The sequence below is a fragment of the Nylanderia fulva genome, unplaced genomic scaffold (genome assembly GCF_048542155.1).
Source record: "Nylanderia fulva isolate GAGA-0341 unplaced genomic scaffold, ASM4854215v1 Scaffold6, whole genome shotgun sequence".
In the NCBI taxonomy this organism is placed as follows: domain Eukaryota; kingdom Metazoa; phylum Arthropoda; class Insecta; order Hymenoptera; family Formicidae; genus Nylanderia; species Nylanderia fulva.
In genome coordinates, this window is record NW_028190698.1 from 3,230,265 (window position 1) to 3,251,409 (window position 21,145).

The 21,145-nt window shown below is 35.0% G+C and overlaps 2 protein-coding genes across 6 annotated transcripts in view; both read right to left on the reverse strand.

Annotated features, from left to right (window-relative positions):
- pxb (putative Hedgehog signaling attenuator pxb) overlaps positions 1 to 21,145 on the reverse strand; it is a 393,744-nt gene that overhangs the window by 64,381 nt on the left and 308,218 nt on the right. The window lies entirely within an intron of this gene.
- Positions 14,673 to 18,625, reverse strand: LOC114941262 (uncharacterized). 2 transcript variants are annotated; one of them, XM_029316191.2, is made up of 5 exons: positions 18,171 to 18,625; positions 17,906 to 18,047; positions 17,633 to 17,806; positions 16,379 to 16,718; positions 14,673 to 16,313 (listed from the first exon to the last, which is right to left on the reverse strand). In XM_029316191.2, exons 4-5 carry the CDS (start codon positions 16,625 to 16,627, stop codon positions 15,366 to 15,368), a joined length of 1,197 nt encoding a protein of 398 aa, XP_029172024.2. In that variant the 5' UTR covers positions 16,628 to 16,718; positions 17,633 to 17,806; positions 17,906 to 18,047; positions 18,171 to 18,625; the 3' UTR covers positions 14,673 to 15,365. The 2 variants fall into 2 exon arrangements, with proteins under 2 accessions (XP_029172024.2, XP_029172030.2); XM_029316197.2 differs by lacking the exon at positions 17,633 to 17,806.

Sequence of the window (21,145 nt, forward strand, 5' to 3'; positions counted from 1 at the left end):
AACGATTCAATCACGCCGGATCACGATCGACATACGCGTATCTTAACGACACACAATGCCTCGTTGGTTACGTTTCATAAATCTCACGATTGCATATATTTCTTCATTTTTATCGAGCTGAATAAATCCTTGACGTATCAACAGATCTCGATTTAAACATTTTACTTGAAATTATAAAATTATAAATCATCAAGAATCATACATATTCGACGATCTCTAAATTAACCACGAGATTTTTATCAACCCATTAAATAGTATTGCATTTATAAAATTAATTAATTAATTAAATATATAATATCATTTTTTAAATATTATTTTATCGAACGCTTCGGGTCACAAAAAAAGTTACGCAAAAAGTAAGGAATATGGCAACCTCTAGAGGCAAAAATCGTGTGCTAAAACGCGCTTTTAGCATTTCCGCGGAAGCAATACCGCTTTCGCGGAATCGGGGGCCTTTGAGAGACCGGCCGTAAGCTCCGCTAAGCTCTGTTAAGCACATGTCGGCTCGCCTGCTAGTCGCGACAATTTCCATGCCGGACGTTTCAAACGGCGATCGAGCACGATGCCGACGAGCTGCCTGGACGGCTGAATTTTGGCAAACTAACGTGCTGGAACGCACGATCGCGATCGATGAAACGTTGGATACCAGCAAACCGTGACGTTCCTTCGCAACGAGATCGCAAAACGAATTCGTGTTCCCCGATCTATGATGTGTGGCATTCCAGCGAAATTCTGCGACGCGAAACAAGGATTTTGCGGTTTATATTAGCGAGATGTAAATGACGAATTTTTTGCGTACTCCTGATAGGTCGAAATGTTTTGATACAAGTCAATAATTCGGTCCCAAGATTATTTAGGTAGCACTTCTTTGTTCAGTCATCATAAAATTCATTTTAACGTAAAAATAGTGATTTTAGGAATGCGTTATTTTATTTTAATTTTTATAAAGATCGAATGTTTCACGAAAGTAATATAAATTATTGAAAGAGAGTCATTAAAATTAAAATAATTCTAATTTATGTAATTCATTTTTGATTTATTCTATATTCTGAATTTATTCTAAAAGAGATATATACGTTACAAATAAAAATATCTATTTACAGTCGGATTGTATTAATCCTCTTGGCAAATGTATTTTAATTACTGCGCCGTCAAGCTCGAATGTAAAGTGGATTCTTAATATCCGAACAAAATAAATCTCTTTCTCTGAAACGATCAGAGGAATGCAGGAAGAAGATAAAGAGAAAGAGGCTACTCTCCTCACCCCTCTATCAACAATGCTCAAGAGTTTCCCCGGAAAGTCAAGCTACTCTTCCGGAGCTAGAGAACCGTCTTAAAGCGCGCGTGCAACTTGATAAGCGAAGGATAAAATTAATTCGCCCGCGGAAGCGAATCGAATCGCGCGTTGCAATCTCGGAGCAAAGCTGGATATGTCGGAGCGCGGCTCCGTTAAACGAATGACACAGATTTTTCCGCGTAAAAGCGAACTCGCGTTCCCCGTCTTCGGGTCTCAACAAACGAGATCGCGGATCCCTCCGAGAGTCGACCCTCTCCGAGAGCCACCCCTTCTTTCCCGTAACTCGATCAATCGCGTCGCTTGCTTTTGCTTGCGACCGGCCGCTCCGATCGAATCGATCGCGAGGATCGTCTCGAAGAGTTCGGAAAAGAAGCAAGGAAACGACGCGGTTCAACTCGACGTCATATCGTTGCTTCTTTATTAAGAAGCATGTACCCCTTCTGAACCCTTCTGCGAATATTTTGACATTTCCATATGTGAATTATTTTTTTCAAAGAGGAGAAACTATGTGACAGCAGTCGAATGAACGAGTTTTATATGAAAGAAATTATTTTGAATTTTCGAAAATCTTGTCTCTTAAAAAGAGTTATTAATTGGAAATAGAAAGGAAATATTTAGATCAAGAATGATTTACGTAAGCTATTGATTATACTGAATTATAAATAATTAACGTGAAAGATAAATGATTTTGAGAGGATCGTCTCGAAGAGTTCGGAAAAGAAGCAAGGAAACGACGCGGTTCAACTCGACGTCATATCGTTGCTTCTTTATTAAGAAGCATGTACCCCTTTTGAACCCTTCTGCGAATATTTTGACATTTCCATATGTGAATTATTTTTTTCAAAGAGGAGAAACTATGTGACAGCAGTTGAATGAACGGGTTTTATATGAAAGAAATTATTTTAAATTTTCGAAATTCTTATCTCTTAAAAAGAGTTATTAATTGGAAATAGAAAGGAAATATTTAGATCAAGAAAGATTTACGTAAGCTATTGATTATACTGAATTATAAATAATTAACGTGAAAGATAAATGATTTTGAGAGGATCGAAGAGTTCGGAAAAGAAGCAAGGAAACGACGCGGTTCAACTCGACGTCATATCGTTGCTTCTTTATTAAGAAGCATGTACCCCTTTTGAACCCTTCTGCGAATATTTTGACATTTCCATATGTGAATTATTTTTTTCAAAGAGGAGAAACTATGTGACAGCAGTTGAATGAACGGGTTTTATATGAAAGAAATTATTTTAAATTTTCGAAATTCTTATCTCTTAAAAAGAGTTATTAATTGGAAATAGAAAGGAAATATTTAGATCAAGAAAGATTTACGTAAGCTATTGATTATACTGAATTATAAATAATTAACGTGAAAGATAAATGATTTATTTATATGTTGCACAAATAAAATATCCTATTTAAAGTACTCGGTTGATTTGTTAAATTAAAAATAAATATTTTAAATATGCATTACTTTCGTAGTTAAATAATTACATCGAAATGCTTAAATGATTACATTAGATAATTACTTTTGAAATAAATGTTAATTTTTTACTCTTTTTCTAATTCTTTTTTAACTATGTAGCATTTGAAATAATAAAAAGAATAATATTTGAGACGATCAATATAAATTCAAAAATTTCAAATATTATTCTATGCAAATAATTCTGACTTTTTTTGCAGTTATTTTAATTACTAATTTTGGAATAATTTCATAATTAATTTCTATATGCATAAAAGCTTTTAATACTTTTTAATCCACCTTCGAAATGTCTATATATCATTACTATTCATTCACGTTATTATATAAAATGTATACCAACATATATTCTGTGATATCACATTTCATAAAATCTTTAATATCCGTACTCGAATATAAACTCTGTTAAGCTTTTACTTAGACTGAATCACCGAACTCGAGTAGAACACGCTTTTCATCGCAGGAGGAAAATTTGCGACCATCGCATTCAAATTCCCTTTCCTAATTATTTTTTTATTATACAGTATTTAAAACAATACACACTTCTTGGAATAATAAGAAAAATAATATTTGAGACAATCGATATAAATTTAAAAACTTCAAATGTAATTCCAAATAAAAATAGGTTTTATATATTATTAAATGAATGCTTCTAATATACTTTCAACTCCACACATTCAAACTATCCACCAATCATTATTATTCATTTAATGTTATTATATAACATCAACATATATCCTCCGATATCTCCGTATTTCATAAAATCCTTAATATTCGCGCTCGAATAAGCTCTATTAAGCCTTTACTTAGGCTGAATTACCGAGCACGAGAGGACGCGTTTTACCGCAGGGGAAAGGTCTGCGACCTTCGTATACCCTACGGAGAGATAAAAAGAAAGAAAAGGGCCGTGAGGAAACGTGACGAGGTCTGTGACGAAATTGGCAGGGAAAACGTATCTGGTCGAACACGTACAACGAATCAGTCATTTCCTTGGAACGACGCCGAGGAGAGAAGAAGGTAGAGGGAAGAAGACAAAAGTGATAGCAGACAACCGGATGGCGCGAGATAGCGATTAGTCCCGAAAGTTCCCCGGCAACGAGATTTCTCCGACCGACGAGAGATGACGAGGAGGAGACGAAGAAACTTTCCTTTCGTATATGCGCGAAGAGAAGGTGTGCGGTTTCTCGACGCGGTTTTCCCCCTTTAACGCGTCCCGCTGGGGCCCGTCTAATTCATGCGTAAGTGGATAACTCGAGTTAGCTCGGTGCTTAACGTGAATCATCGGCAACTTTCCCCGATGTTACGTTTGCCGGCGCGCACCGGCTAGGTTCCACCTAAGATCGATCGTTCCTTATCGCCGTCGTCTCGCGGCTTAAACGAGGATAAAATCGTCGTCGCCGTAAGAACATCGGATATGCTACGATACCTCGTTCACGTGACTTATCAGTGACTTTTAGAATAATCCAGACAGCGAATATATGTATACGCTCTGGGAACAGAATTTTGAGTATCAATTTAATTCTATATATTTTACGCAGTCTAAAATCTATGTAAAATGCGATGTCAAAATATTTTCAATCGTTTTCAATCGTCCATAACGTTTTTGAGATCTAAAGAATTGGAGATTATCAGTGACTTTTAGAATAATCCAGATCAGCGAATATATACGCTCTGGGAACAGAATTTTGAGTATCAATTTAATTCTATATTTTATAGACATATTAACAATTGCTGTTATCGAGATTCGCAACCGACCTTCTAACCGAACAATTAGCGAGAGATCTGTTTTCGCGACAATTACATTAAATGACGTTTCGAGGAATAGAATATATAAAAATGCCTATGCTTTTAAAAAATGCGTTGATTTCGTTTTTTATAAAAATAATATCTTGACGTAGTTTTATGCGAATAACTCTGTTTCTGTATAGTTTTAGTATGTTGACAGTTATGAATAATTTATTGTTAATTTCTATTAATCTTTAATTTTAAATGTATGCGCTGAAGAAGGTTGAAAAAGGCAACCGAAACGTTCGAACTTTTTTGTCTAATATTTTATGTTAAAATTTTTTTCCACAAATAAATATTAATAACAGAACTTAATTAGCTCTTATTGCCTTTTATATGTATATTAATTTTTAAAGAGCTGTTACAAATTATATTAATTCTATATATTTTACGTAGTCTAAAATCTACGTAAAATGCGATGTCAAAATATTTGGAATCGTTTTCAATCGTCCATAACGTTTTTGAGATCTCAAGAATTGGAGATAAGGTTTGTTCAACTTGCACTTGTAATTAATGTTGGTATCTCAAGGATCGAAATTTGGAGAAAAATGTGGCCTTACACAGAATTGTGTCGAATGTGTAACGATCTGCCGTACTGAAACAAGTCGAGAGAGACTCCTGGCGTAGTTCCTTCCATCGCGATCCTTATTCCCTTTGGACGGTAAATCCTACATCGTGTCGAAGGCCGACAGGATGGAGAATCCTTCCAATTTCTGACCGAACGTGCCGAATTCGACGCGCGTTTTATCGTTGGGACCCGCCATAGAATGAAAATCCGGAGATGAGGTTGGGGGACGAGAAAAAGAAAGAAAGGAAGTGATATCGGGCCGTCTTCTTCCGGATGAAGACGATGAAAGGTCCGCGTGTTCATAGATTATCCCTTTGGTACCTTGAAATTTCACAGACTCGGGCGATATCTGTGCGTTTGTCGAAAAAAATCATTCTTTCGTGACAAAATTTATAAATAACCGATTGACAGGCAATTAAAGTTGAAACGTTGAAATAAAGTTCTCTGTTCTAAAATTAATAGCAGAAAAAATAGATTAAATCGCCAAAGGCTTTTTAAAATATTTGCCATTAAATAAAATCGCAAAATTCATATTCCGTATTTTCAATTTTACGAATTAAAGGAAACCCTGCGGCTTCGAGATAAATCATTAAGAATCTTTTATCAAAAAGTTATTAAAATATCTGTCATTCCTCTCGGACACGATTTCTCGTACATCTCGTAAGGAATGACATTAATTTCAAGACACTCTACGAATATTCGAACGTATCTTAAGAGTGTCCTTATACCTCGAACTTTATGTTCCCGGGAGTGGCATCTTAGTGCCGTAGGGTTAAAGGCGAAGTGCACCCAGAGAGCAGTGGATCACGTCCCTCTTGGTCGTCCCTAAGGATCCCTTTGGCGGCTTCTCGGATGTCGCGAAAGACGCCAAAGAGGATCCAGCGCGGAAGGAATCCGGGCGAGGACTCGCCTCTCGAGAGAGGAGAAAAAAGGGAATCCCTCTGCAAAATCGGTTGATCGGTGTCGGTTTCGTTTTTTTTCTTCTTCTTCTTCCTCGAGTTACGACGTTTATTATCGAGGGACGCCCACTGACACCCACGCGTCCTACCTTCGCGCGAGGTTCGATGAAAAGTTCCTTATCCGCGATCCCCGAAGTGTCGAACTCGAATAACGTGCGTAATTAATGCGACGCGATACATACGTGGGCGAACGGGAATGCATATTACTCAGCCGATGCACTCACTTGTTCGCGGCACAACAGCGCGCGAAATGAAGGCGAATAATGTTTCGGGGGATATAAATATCGATGGTTATCTCTCTATCACTCGTTCCATTTGAAAGTTTCACTTTCGAGACTGATTGCGATTTCGATAGAAACGTTTCTCGAGAAATTCTTTATCGAAAAGAAAATTCGTAATTAGATTTTGTAAAAAGATAATGTATAATAAAATATAATTTCTCTTAATATAATAAATATATAATAAATATCTTTCTATCACTCGTTCCAACTGTCCATTTGAAAGTTTCACTCTCGAGATAGATTGCGATTTCGATAGGAAAATTTCTCGATATAAATTCTTTATCGAAAAGAAAATTCGTAATTAGATTTCATAAAAATATCCAGCTACTTGTTACGTAAAATAATTATTAGAGCGAACGTAATAAAATATTCAATTTTTGCTTGATTGATCTGAAATGTAATTAATTTCATGTACATTGTTTCGGATATGTTCGACATGCGTTCACTTCAGCTTCAGTAACCATAGAAAGTACGGGCTTCTCGAGTGTCAAATAATACAATTCTATTTCCGAACTTTATAGAAATTCTTCGCGATCTCGACGCATACTGGGGAAGAAACGAATCCTCAATAGGATTCCGCTCGAAAATTCGGTTTCCCCTCGATCGTACGTAATGTCTATCAGCACACGGATTAAAGGGAGAATATTGCAGAGCCGCGAACCCCTTTCGTTCTAATGATGCCTTTGACAATCGCTCAGGTATCCCTGGAGGAAAAAGGGGTTGCTACTTGTGATTCGTTCCCCTTCAATTCCACGAGAGATCTCTTTCATGTTACTCCAAAAACGCGGAATATTCCAAGAAAATATAATTTTTCGCGAAAATATAAATGTTTACAATTATTTCAAAACAACATACCTTAATATTAAGATCAACATTATTTTCAATACAATTTCGCCATCATATCGTACACATATATCAAGTGACGAGTAAGAAAGGGATGTTTGACCACCTACGTGAGCAATTCGATCTTGGACGAGATGATGCGATCGATTTACATTAACTTCGCCGTCATGTAAATCATCCTACTCCGTATTCGCAATCGCTGGACCGAAACGTCATTCATTCGCCGCGATTTTAATGATATCCGGTTCCGTGAAAGCTGGGATAATCCTACGGTAGACTCCCACGATGATTCACGCCTTCTCGTTCGCGATATATATATATATAAAACGGCGCGAAATATTCCTCTTCGTGTTTTCCTTCTCATCTTTCTAAATTACTTGCTTCTAAATTATTTCGTTTGATTTTACTTCCTATATATCTTTTGATATCTTCGAACATATATACTTGTACAAAGTTCTCTGATGTTACATTTTTATACTAATAATGAAGATTTCAGATATTCCTTGGATCTCTTCTATATCCAAGTCTCCTCGCTTTTGATTTCCTCGCCGTTAGTAATAATAAATTTTCAACTCCAAGATTCATCGGCGAAATGAATCGACCGATATCCCTTTTTCCGAGGAAACCCGCATAATGATATCCTCCGCTTCGCGGAAAATGCGGATCTCACGGTGCGGTTTTAACTCTAATCCCCCGTGAACAATGTTACCGGCTTTAATGTTCGTTACGCGCAACATGTAATTTTGTAACGCGCGAAGGGAGAGAAGGACAGAATTCGCCATTGCGAAAACGGGGTGGCGCATTTGTCTTCGCTCGCCGAAAACTCGTACCTGAGGAGACTTAACGCGAGTTTACGGTTACGATCGGTTATACGGACCACTAACCCACTGCCACGGAATGTCACCGTGTCGCATCTAGGATCTCGAGATTTCTCCTCCGGAAGGATGTTCCGGAATAAGGAGCGGAAGAGTAATGATTCTCGCGCGAGTAAAAGCTGACGTTTAAAGATCAACGCGCAAAATATATATATATATATTACGGATAAAAAAATTCTTTTCGCTAATAAACGCGCGATTCGAGCGATAATTTCTATTTCAAATATTCCATCAAGTTTTACTAAACAAAAAAAAAAATTCAGAAATATACCGGTTGCTGGTTTAAAAATTAAATTATTAGATTAATTAAAGAGGAGCAGCTAAACATACAGAGTACCTTGGTACACGTAAGCATGATGGATCGGGGACCGCAGTGGTCCGCAGAGAACGTGCTAGAGCATTTTATAGTCCGCCATCGCGTACGTTTTATGCTAAACACCGCGAGAGGGAGAAAAATATACTACTTTTGCAGCAAGAAGTATTATCGGGGACACACACCAGCAGGCGATGTATAATTCCGTTTCTCTTTCCTCGGTCTTACCGCGACGGCGGTGGCGGAAAAGGGAGTCGAGTGCAGTACAGGATGCGGTGGAGGATTAGAGAGATGCATTTGTCTTCGCTCTCCGAAACGCATCTGGGAGTAGTGCTTACCACTCGTTATCAGACCACGATTGGTTGCGATCCAGAAACCTAGTTGAGACATACCAGTCGCTAGTTGCAGTTGCAACAAAATGTACGATACTTATGGTATACTGCAGTAAACGATATTATTATTTGCACAGTCGCATCGAATACATCCCTCGTATACATTTCTTGGTTTTTATCCTTTTTTTTTTTTTTTTTTTTTTTTATTTCGTAATAATGTATTTAGAGAGATAAATGTAACAGTGACGCGTACAATAATTAATACATATCCCCTAAAATAAATTGATATCCGGTTTTTAATATTTCGCGTTATTTTATTTAAGCACACTTTAGTTTTATTTTTATACTTTTATAATTCAGTTGTAAAATTTACGGATTAAAATGTTATTTTGTTTTATTTCTCCAAACAAATATCACGCGAACGAAAAACTTCTATCATCGCAGATGGACGTTGCATGCGATGTATTGTCAATTATGTATCCGTAGAGAGAGAGAGAGAGAGAGAGAGAGAGAGAGAGAGAGAGAGAGAGAACAACGAGACTCTCGATTGCGTAAAAATCAGGCGATCTCGTTAAATGAACGAAATTGCGTATAATTACGGGACTCGGGTCTCGTCGGAATTGAATATAATTAATGATAAGGCCGTCAATGTCGACATAATGATGTCATTTAATACGGTAATACAGCGCGTGTTTTGCGAAAAATGCCGCGCGCCGGGATACAAATTGATTTACGGGCCGCGATTTCATTTATGCGCCCGTAAATATTGCGCGACGGCAAATTGGAAAATATTAAAGTCACCTAATTTTGCGTACGCGTGTAACGAATTTTTTCCTTTTTTTTTTTTTTTTTTTTCCAAACGAGAATCTCATTCCGTATTTATTTCTTTTACGCGAGCGGACGAGCCGCGGCGAGATTCAATCTGTCGCGTCGTATTTTGCTCCGATGATGGCACACTTTTTTCGAGTAATATTTATATATATTTTTTAATTTCCTGCCTCGTCAGCTTTGTTTCGCGTCTCCATCCTCGCGTAATCATTCAATTTATCTGCGCGACGAAAATCTAGGTCAAGAACGACCATACATACATATATAATATATATGTACTTGGAATAAAAATTCGTTCGTTAAAAAAGTAGAGCGAAAAGCAAAAAATAATTATTTATACATTCATGTTGGATTAAAAATTAATAAAAAAATTCTATATAGTGTAAATATCGAAGAAAAATATTTCATATAATAATTTATAATTATATTGAGATATTTTTATATATTATAATATGACATTTTCCTTTCTCTCCTGTTTTGCTACCGACTATCTAATAATTGACTGAAAAAGCCCCATGCTCGCTGCATCTGTCCCGCGTAACTTCGCGAAAGACCAACCGATGAAGAGGGATGAGAAAAGGGGTGAATCGCTCGCGCTCAGCGAAGCGTGACGTCGGGATTCGTTCCGTTTCGAATATCAAAAACAATTCGCCGCCGCTGCCACGCGTCCGTGCAAGCGGGAAGGATTGACGGGGGATGGGGGAGAGGGAGGGAGGCTTTTCCGTGCAACTTCCGCCGCTGGGAGGTGGATTTTAGGCGAACGAGGGACAGCAGCACTAGGGGGCGATCGTTCTCTCGGACGGATATTAAAGCGTGTGCGGAACGCTGCTCTTTATGTCATTAAATACACCCACGCACGCGTGCATCCCTCGCCACTGCCGTCGCGTTCATGACTGTCATCTATAGCAAAGAGAGACAGAAGGCCGGCGAGAAACCACCCCTGCGACGCGACGCATTCAGGGGGAAAGTATTGCGGCCGGCGATTGATTTCGGGAAATGACAGGGGAAGATTTCGGTTCATCATTAACTTATACTTATATACATATAGATGTAGTGTGCGATACAAATTCTTAATTTAGTATTTTTTTTTTTTAATTTGAGAAGAATAAATGTACATACGTGATTTTTTAATTATTTCCAAAATATATGCAATTAGGAAAGTATCTATATACTGTTTTTAATCGTCATTTCATGTAGTTTTAGAAATCCTACCTCAATAAGTTATATCTCGTTCGAGTTTTAATATACATAGGTTTGATTAAAGTAAGTCAGTTTTTGTATCAAAACCAAAAGGTCTCCTAATATGAGATACCGCCTTTTATTAGATAAACTTAGTTTCATTTTTATTAACACCAAAAATAAAAGACATATAGATAAAAGTAAATGGTTTTATTATTTCCTGTCTTAATTTAAAACCTTTTACAATATTATATCTTTAGAACCAACAATAAAATTTAAAAATATAGCTTTAATTATATTATTTATTAGACTTATTTCCTAAACTCTTATATCAAAATGTCAAAAATATGAACGTAGGCATACGAAGTAAATGACGCAAACGTCACACATTTCAGATGTACGGTGTCGTTACTAAAACGCTATTTCATATTTAGAACCTATCTCATAATCGGTACCTTTACCCTATATGTTAAATTGAATTTTATAATCAAATTTATTACATATATTTGTTATATAAAAATGATATACCTATATATATATATATATATATATCTATTGCAATATTAATTGGTTAATCGTTTTTGCATTATTGGACTCGCGATAACTACCATTTGTAGTTATACACGCTGTAACAATTAAAGTACATATAATGGATGTAAATTAATTTTTGATTGATTCGACAATTCATCGGAAGATCCACACATTCTCTTTCCCAATATATTGTATATAATATTATATATGCCCTTATTTATTTATTGACAGCGCGCTGTTTGAGTTCATGGAAATATCTCTAAGGGATTAAGCGCAGGATATTTTCATTCGGTCAGGCGGTACGGCGTTCAATATTTTATTTGTCGTTTGATGTTAAACATTTAATCGCGGCGGCACAATATTGAAGCGCGCGGTTGTAATACCAATAATGGTCCACTTTCGGCGATCAAATTTGGAATGTACACACCGCGAGTTCTATCGTAGCGTTTGTTCTCCGCGGGAAACTCATTCGAGCGTCGATATATTCGGACACTATCGGAATGTCGATCTGCCGCGCGTCATCAGGCTCTAATTGAAGATTGTTCTCTTTCTTCGAAACTGTACGACAAAATAATTAAATTGTATCGATCGACATCGGCGATATGTGCAGAAAAAAAAAAAATTGAAAATTGCCACGAGATTATTTTTTTCCTCGTTGATTTTTTATCTTGTGCAAAATTAAATACCTTTTTAGAGGAGTAATATAAGGATCAACAGTGCAACGTAAAAATCAAATGTGGCTGAGGATTAAAAAAAAAAAAGTGCGACTCCGGTTAATCCCTGCCACCCCCTGCGAGTGACTGGTCCCTCTCGGTGGTTTTATTGCGTCGGAGATGGGGCGAGGAAAATGATTGAGTTCGACGTTTCGATGGCGATCGGTGGTTTTCGATTGTTTCCGGGCGAAATTAAGAGGCTTACAGTGACGAGCTCACCGAATTGCCTTTCCCCTTTCTCCTCCCTTCCCTGAAATCGCAGCGATTTTCGGGACAGTTCGAATCTCTGCGATAAATTCCTGCAATAAATCGCGCAAGACGGAAAAGCTCGAACAATAAATTGTATCATCGTAATAAAAGATTTATCGGGCGCATGCGTTATTTTATTCATCACTCTATGTTTTCTCTCTCTTTCTCTCTATTCCTCTCCGCATTTGCATAGCGATAATTTTTCGTTGCTGCTCGTAAAAATATTGGAATGTGTACATACTCGAGCAGGAGTCATATCGTTTAACACGATAGAAAAATAGCAATATATTTAGTAGCATTTTGTTTTAGAGGATGAAAAGTTTCGATTTGAAATATTGTATAATCTTTAATAAACGGGTCGAACATATTTTTCTATTCCACGTTATTGAATGTTATTTATCTAGTTACTATCGTCAATTTTTTATTAAGATATATATGTTAGCAAACTTCTGTTACCTTGTATTTCTCATAACTGCACGAGACTTTAGCGCGTAATAAAAATAAATGAAATGTAAATTGCCATTACAGAGTGAAACGAAACGTCGATTATATAGATATTGTCTCCTACAAGTTTTACTTCGTATGGTTGTCTTTTCGTTCAGCTTTGTACTATAATCGTGAATACGTGAAATCCCGCCGTAAAATTTGCTTAGACGCATGACGTATGCTTTCCCATCGAAATATGAAGAGATAATAGCCGTAGAGTGCATTCTGTAGTGTTCATGTTTCTTCGTTACTTTGCGTTAAAAATACGATGTACTTTTATTAATAATTATGAAATATATTTTAGAAATATTTTAAAAATATTATTGTTTGCATTTTTTTTAATAATATGCAAAGTGTGCAAATCTGAATTTTTTCTCTTCCATTTTCATTAATATTTTGTGGTATACATTAAAAGTTATGTGGAAATTTTTAAAACATTAATTAATTTTGTAAAAGTAACTGAACATATTGCGCGGATAGCAATTGAAAGTTCCAGAGATGTTTATAATCATCTATCCGTAAAAGAAGGAAATATTAATTTAAAAAAATTTACTCAAATTAAGAAAAAATATACAAGACAGCGGTTTAAAATTAAATTACTCGAAATTATGCAATTAAAACACAGTGAGATAGAAATTTAGATAAAGTTGTTTGAAAAGATATCTCGATACTGTGAAGAGGAAGAAAAGACAGAAGAGGGCAGCGAGAGTGTCGTATAAACAAGCTTTCGTTGTCTCTCGTTGTCTGAGAAGTGAAAAAGGGTTCTTTCCCCGATCATCGAACTGCTTCTCCTCGATTCTTCGTCTCCTTTTTCTCCCGTTAATCCTCTTGAAAAAGGAGGCGCTCGAAATCTCACGCGCTAGAGAAAACGGAAGAAGGATTTCTCTTTCTCGCCCTGCCGAATTCAATTCCGGGATTATCTACAATAAATAAGCCGCTACGTCGACGTGGCCCGAGTATGATCAGTGATCCTCGAGATCGAGGGAGCGTTACTGGAAGAGAAATCAATCTTGCAGGTTTCGCGTTAAGAACTCGGCGGAGGATTCGCGCCACGAGAGAATCTTCGATTGGTTGCGATTTATTTTCGTCGCGCTTTCTTTTAATCTCGGAGATAATACATCATAAAAATCTCTGGAGCTTTCAATTGCTATCCGCGCAATGTACAGTTATTCTTACAAAATTAATCAAAATTTCTCAAACAATTTTTATACATGTATATAAAAGATGAAGAAAAAGAAAAAGATTTGTATACTTTGCAAATGATTAAAAACTCGTACAAGCAGAAATAATTAATTTCTAAAATAATAAATTTCTGTACTTAATAATTTTGGAAAATTTTTCGAATACTTGATCAATTTTTTAATTGCCGATATACTCGCAATTATTGTAATCATAAAGCCTTATTTAAATTGTATTCTATAGAGAACAAGTTCTATCGTACAGAATAGGGCAAAATTCGAGTTTTTTTTTATCTGTCAGGTAAACACTCTGTTCAATAACTACAATTAGAGAAACATATCTATTCACCGTAGTGACTAAGATTCTTGCTAACTGTTAACATCTATTTATTTCTTGCTTACTTCTGTCAATTTTACATTGTTCATTAAAACAATGGTGAATATTGTCGGTGGTATGCAGTGAATTTGATTTACTGTATTAATTTATTATGCATTTACGTTTGATATGTAACATATTTTTGTATATGAATTTATAATTATTTGTTGCGATGAAATAATTATTTTTATAAAATTTTTTATCGATTTACTTGAAAAGGGCTGCAATGACAGCCGAAACGTTGTATTTTAACTAATATTTATAATAAATGATTGCCAGTTTGGTCGACTTTTACCATTGAGGAAAGATTTTTATTATATTTTTTGTACATTACTGCAATAGATTGTTTCTTTCACATGTTGTGTTTCATATATACAATAATTATTATTTTATTATCTATTAGCAAATATGTGAATATTAAGAAATAATTTGCGTTGAAATATCGCATGTCCTGGATTTGCATAATTTTTTTTCTAACACAAACTAACTACGAAATAAAGAAGAACTTAGGATTAATATAAATGAATAAATATAATTCGAATATTAATTAAAATATCAATTCTCATTGATGCTGTACTGCTAGCACACATGTCCAACGATTTCATATTTTATGTCGTGTCTCTATAATCACACTCTACACTCTTCAAGTTGTTAATAAACTTTTGTCATTGAACCTTCCGTCATAATTTTGTTATACATATATTATTAGTACATAAAAACGTCATTATGTGTATTACGAACATCATCGATTTCGCAGACAATTTTTGAGAGAAGGTTCTAATTGAAAATATAAATGTAAAAATTTCTTATACAAACTTTACACATAACCTTTTGTTTAATAATTTCGAATTATTAGTTGCTTTGCATTTACATCAAAACTCAGATAAATCTCATTTCTGTCTTTCTTGAACGTGAATGTAAAAAAAGACAGATGTGAGATTTATCTGAGTTTTTAAGTAAATAAAAAGCAACTATTATGTTCGTGTACATATATTCATATTTAATTTCAATTGTATCATGTAACTATAGAAAATTATTAATAGAACAATAATTTTTGAATTTCAGACATTGAAAAATATTTTAATTATACGAAATTCAATCGGAATCAGTATTATCTGGATGGCAAGGAGCGTAGGGAGATGAGCTACGGTGATTGTCGAGCTGATTTTGAGTCTTGAAGCTACAGCCGCATTCACACTTGTAAGACATTTTCTCGGAGTTTCCATCGTCTTTACCCTTACCTTTACTTTTACCATTGTTATCTTCACAGTCGCGTAAGTGTGCTTTTCGACTTCTTGATGTTTGCAAGTCTTTGCAATATTGTTTGTGATTATCGAGTTCTCCTTTTAGTCTAAAGCTCGCGCCGCAATGCTGACACGAATGTGGCTTTTCTGTGGAATGCACAGTACGGATGTGTGTCTTTAAAGTACCTATCGTGCTGAAATATTTCTCGCATAGTTCACACTTGCGGGATTCATCATATTTTTTTTGCATGAACTCCTGTACGGAATCATTAAACATATATGATTGCGGACCGCTTATTCCCGTCGAGTAAGGTTCAAGTGTACGCTCGACTCGACCTGATCCTGGCAAAAACCCCCGGGTCTTTGCAGACCCATAACTAGAAACCTCAATATCTACCTCAAAATTTTGGCGCAGATATGGCTTTGTGGAATGTGCATTCTTGTAATGCGCAAGCATAGTAGATCTATATTTGAAAGTCTTGTTACATTTGGGACAAATTGCCTTGTAGTCCGTGTGCGTCAACATGTGGCTATTCAACCTCTCTTTCCGGCGAAATGTCTTATTACAAATCTCGCATGGATACCTGGTATTGTTCCCATGCATCTCTCTCATGTGTATTTTCAAACATTCGTTAGATGTGTATGTTTTATCACACTTGTCACAAAGGTACATCCGATTGTTCATATGGCGACGCAGATGTATCTTCAGGCTAGCATTTGTTTGAAATCTTCTAGTGCATATGTGACAAGCGAAATCCCCCTCATTGACTTTACGTAGATATATACGTTCACTGCTTACCTGTAAACAAAAATTTGTTTACAGATTTCGCAAGCCCATGTATCATCGTCGGATGCGACACTTACAATTCTGGATTGTTCGACATTCTCTTCCAGATTCGCACTAGATTCGCTCAGCTTACGTTTCCTCTGAATGTACTCCCCTTTATTGCTGGTGCTCGTCTGTATAGGAGAATCGGGAGCTTCGTCCTCCGTTTCATCGTCTTTCTGCTTGTTATTGTTTGATTTTTCCGTCTGAGTATAAAAATCGGCACATTCGTCTTCTGTATTTTCATTATTCTGCTGGTCACTTTCTAATTCATCCGACGAACGCATTTTGAGAAATGTATTTATGTGTTAAAATTGATTGTTTCCAATATATGTAAGAGATTCGGTTGTTTAATCGTGCTTAATCTGATTCCTTAATCTGAAGAATAAAAATTAACCACACATTTGTGTTATCAAACTATCTTTATGCTACAAATTTTTATTATATTAATTTACGGTAATCTATCAGTTATTATTAAATAAAAATTATTATTAAAAACTGAACAAAGAGAAAGATTTTATTGTGCAAGATAAAATTTCATATTTTTTAGAAAGATTTAATTTACCGTTTACTTTCCATTATTTGATAAATATTGCATTCACTATTATACATTTATAATAACTTTCTAAAAATAATATTTATATTTTACACGTAAAATTAATTTAATAAAAATATTAGTCTTAATTAATATACTGTAAAAGCAGTTACATATATATATATTGCTAAAGCAGATTTTTTGTAAAATAATTGTAAGGAAAAAGAGTTCACGATATAGTGAATAAAAATTACTTGTTTATAAAAGGTAAAAATCTTCTCTCGACCGTACTGGCAAATATTATTTATTCAATCACAACGTTTTGACCCTTTTTTGAGTCCTTATCCAAGTGAATTTGTAAAATTAAAAATAAAATTATAATTCTAAGATGTCAAGAACGAACATAGTGTCGGTTTGACAACACGTCAAGACTCTTAGACGAGTTATTGGAGACTCCAATATGTTCGTTCTTGACATCTTAGAATTATAATTTTATTTTTAATTTTACAAATCACTTGATAAGGACTCAAAGAAGGGTCGAAATGTTGTGATTGAATAAATAATATTTGCCAGTACGGTCGAGAGAAGATTTTTACGTTTTTTAAATTCTGTCTGGCGATTCTCAAATATCTACGTTCTTATTTACTTATTTATAATTTTATATTTGTTAAGAGGAAGTAATGTATAAGCACATAAGTGAGGGCATGAAGAAAAATTAAGTTTTATTATTTTAAATAGTTAAATGTGTTGTATGTACTTAGAAATAAACGGGCTATAAGAGCCGAATGTTTGTGCGCAATGTACAAATGTATTGTAATAGTGATTAAACAAGTGCACTTTCAAATCAGTAGATGTACCCAATATTCTCCTTTTTGCGTGTGTATGTATAAATTCAGACACACACATAGACACGACAATGTCAGATATATTTCTAAAAATTTAAAACTTATAAGATAAAAGAAATGTCGTTGATCTACTTGCTTGCTTATTTTTTCTAATAATTTTAGAATATTTTTTGAAATCTACTTACAGTTCTTTCTTTGATCAGCTTTCTTCTGATTTTTATACAAACTTTACTGCAAAATTTAATGTCAATTTCCAAAATTACGAAATATTACACAGATTATTGTTATTTCGTGTGATAATTCCATGTATTATTATTTTGATAGCACCTAATCGAAGCATATTTTTCACTTTACTATTTTCATTATAATTATAGTCAAAAAGTATAAAAGATATTATTACTTTGAATAGAATGACAAAATTATATCAAATATAATTTCCGCATAAGTTACCTTTTCGGCAGGGTTCTCCTTAATCTGTATTTTATTTGTACGTAACCGTTTATTTTTTCCTTAGTATATATCTCTTGATCTTCCTTTTCACCTCTTTTACTTGTAGATTTTATCTAAATGTGTTTCGATTTTGCTTCTCTGAATCAAGAATTCGCACAGATACGTATTGTTAAAGAACACTTGTGACAATAATTTGACTAGGACGTTATAGCGGGAATGATTGTTTTGATTCTGCTAATACGAACATTACCGGTCTCTATTTTATGTACAATGTTATATGTCTTATTCTCCGGACGTATCCGCAAATAAACTTTGAATATTGTTTACGTTTAAATATTGTGTACGTATGTATAATGAAATTTACTTCGCAGTGAACCAGTATAAAAGATTGTGTTTCTTTTGATTAATTAACAATAATTATCTGTTCTATCAGAATAAGAAACTGCAAATGTGGATACAATATCAAAAGTCTTCGTCAGAATGGATCAGACAGCATCAGTTTCAAATTGTACTTAAGACGAAAGCGACAACTATACGTTATAAACGTTCAATTTTTTAATTAATTCTATAATGAATCACATATTTTCAAAGATATAATGTTTTTCATCGTTTGATTGCAATTTGTCGTACGATTCATATGATTTACATTTTAATATATGTGCAACTTAATTTTTGAAAGACACACTTTTAAAGCATTCGAACATTATAAATATTTCTTTTAAATTTTCCCTTCTCCGACAACTATAGATAATTATAGACAGCTTTGAAATTTAAATTGCAGAAAATCGAAAAATTTATTGAAATAGTAGTGCAAATCACATTGTACGTTTTACATATACGCTGTTTAAAGAGATATATTTTGAAAAATATACAATAAATTCCACTTTCATATTTACACCTTCTAAAAATCTTTACAACTTTATAAAAAAGTTTTGCATTGTTTCTTCAGATATCACGTGCCGTCGCTGATCGATGGAAAAGAGGCTCGTCGATTAACATGTGGAGCATCAAAATTCAGAATACCTCAATTTTTCCAGTATGTGCTTTTACCTGAATATATCTGCAAATTATAAATGTAGCAATATTTCAAACATAAATATTTTGGTTAATTTATCGTGCGCACGTAAAAGATTTTTTTTCGACTGTAAATATCGAAAAATGTTATATGCATATTTTGTCGAACACCATTTTACTATAGATTTATATCAAAAGTTTATTAATTTTTTTATTTTTGATTTATATAGAACATTCTTTAATTATTCAAATATCCTTTAAATGTATTGCCATTATTTAAGTGAAGATAATGATGTATCGTGAAAGATATTTAAAGCTCATTTATCTTTAGTCACAGATATATAACAATAAAAATAAAATTTTCAATTAAAATTAAATTTATTTCTACGTCTTGCAATTTTGTTTACAGTTGAAACTGTATTAATTATGATCAGACGCGACAGAGAGGCATTATAAGGAAAGGCATGACACTGCAAATTAATAAAATAATAATCAATTTGGCTTTTAGAATTTTATTTTGTTATTGATTTGAATATGTATATACCAGAGTTGAGAAGTAACGCGTTACTTGTAATGCCGTTAGAGTTTTTTATGGTTGTAATTTTTTTGTCTGTAACGAGAATGGTAACGTCGTTACACTTTTACAGTAACGGTAATGAATTAGCTGTTACTTTTATCGTTATATTTTAATTCTTATTATTTGGCTAGGTATGCTATATATACGCAGTTTTGTCTCGATTTTTTTAACGCGTAGTGACTAAGATTCTTGCTAACTGTTAACATCTATTTATTTCTTGCTTACTTCCGTCAATTTTACATTGTTCATTAAAACAATGGTGAATGTTGTTGGAGGTATGCAGTGAATTTGATTTACTGTGTTAATTTAATTTGCATTTACGTTTGATTTACTTGAAAAGGGCTGCAATGACAACCGAAACGTTGTATTTTAACTAATTATCTATAATAAATGATTGCCAGTTTGGGGTCGACTTTTACCATTGACGAAAGATTTTTATTTTATATCTATTCACCGTTCGACGCGTATCATCATTATCATCATCACCCTCGTTCAAGCGGCGAGGATTCGTAGAAAGCCCTTAAGAGACGGCTCGCGTCGGCCGTGAAAGCTTCGGGTAATCTCGTGAACGCGGGACGTCGTCGACAAGCGCGGGAATCGCGTCGTTCCTGAATAATTTAGCGCTCTCGGGCCGCCGTTCTCATAGTAATATCGGCGGTTTGCGCGGAAGAGGGTTGAGGGAGAGAAGGGGATGATGTGGAAGTTCAAGCAGCGAGATCGGGGCACGCTCGTAGTCGCCGACTACGAGTGCTATATCGCATGGATATATGTTAGGCAGAGTACTCCAAGGATCTCTATCTCTCTCTCTCCTCTCTCTCTCTTTCTTTCGCCGCAGTTTTCCGACTCCTCGCTCTCGCGCGACTGCAGTCGTTATCCGAGAGTTTGCGTCGAGAGTTACGTCGCGTTTATCTTCTTTTGAGAGATATACCCGCTCCGAAAAGAAAAAAAACTGCCGCAACGTTCCGTCGTCCAATTGTCAAGCCGTATGTGTCGTAAAAAAAGTATAAGTAGATGCGTGCTTTCAGGAAACTCTCGTTTTCGGGCGGGTAAATACCGCAAGTTTTTACTCGGTGTAAGAGATATTGAATTGTTCAGACATTTTAACATTTACATGACAATATTAATTTCTATTCGAGAGAAGAATCGGATGTCAATATCGAGTGTGTAGAAAAAGGAAGAAAAATTGGAACGAATATAAGGGTTGATTTCTCTTCCAGTATATAACTAAACTTCCCGAGAGCCACTTGCCGAAATTCGCGCATCCGGAACCGCCTCGGAGTCGACGATTCTTGTTTCCGCAACCCTCTCGAGAATTGGATATTACACCAAGATGGGGGTGGGAGAGGGAAAAAGAGGCAGCCAACGTGCGTGTTACCAACTGGAA

Excerpts from the sequence above, each read along its gene's own strand:
- LOC114941262 (XM_029316197.2), bottom strand. The coding sequence starts at position 16,627 with ATGCGTTCGTCGGATGAATTAGAAAGTGACCAGCAGAATAATGAAAAT. Across the intron at positions 16,314-16,378 it reads ATGTCGAACAATCCAGAATT|GTAAGCAGTGAACGTATATA; the intron begins GTAAGTGTCGCA and ends TTTTGTTTACAG.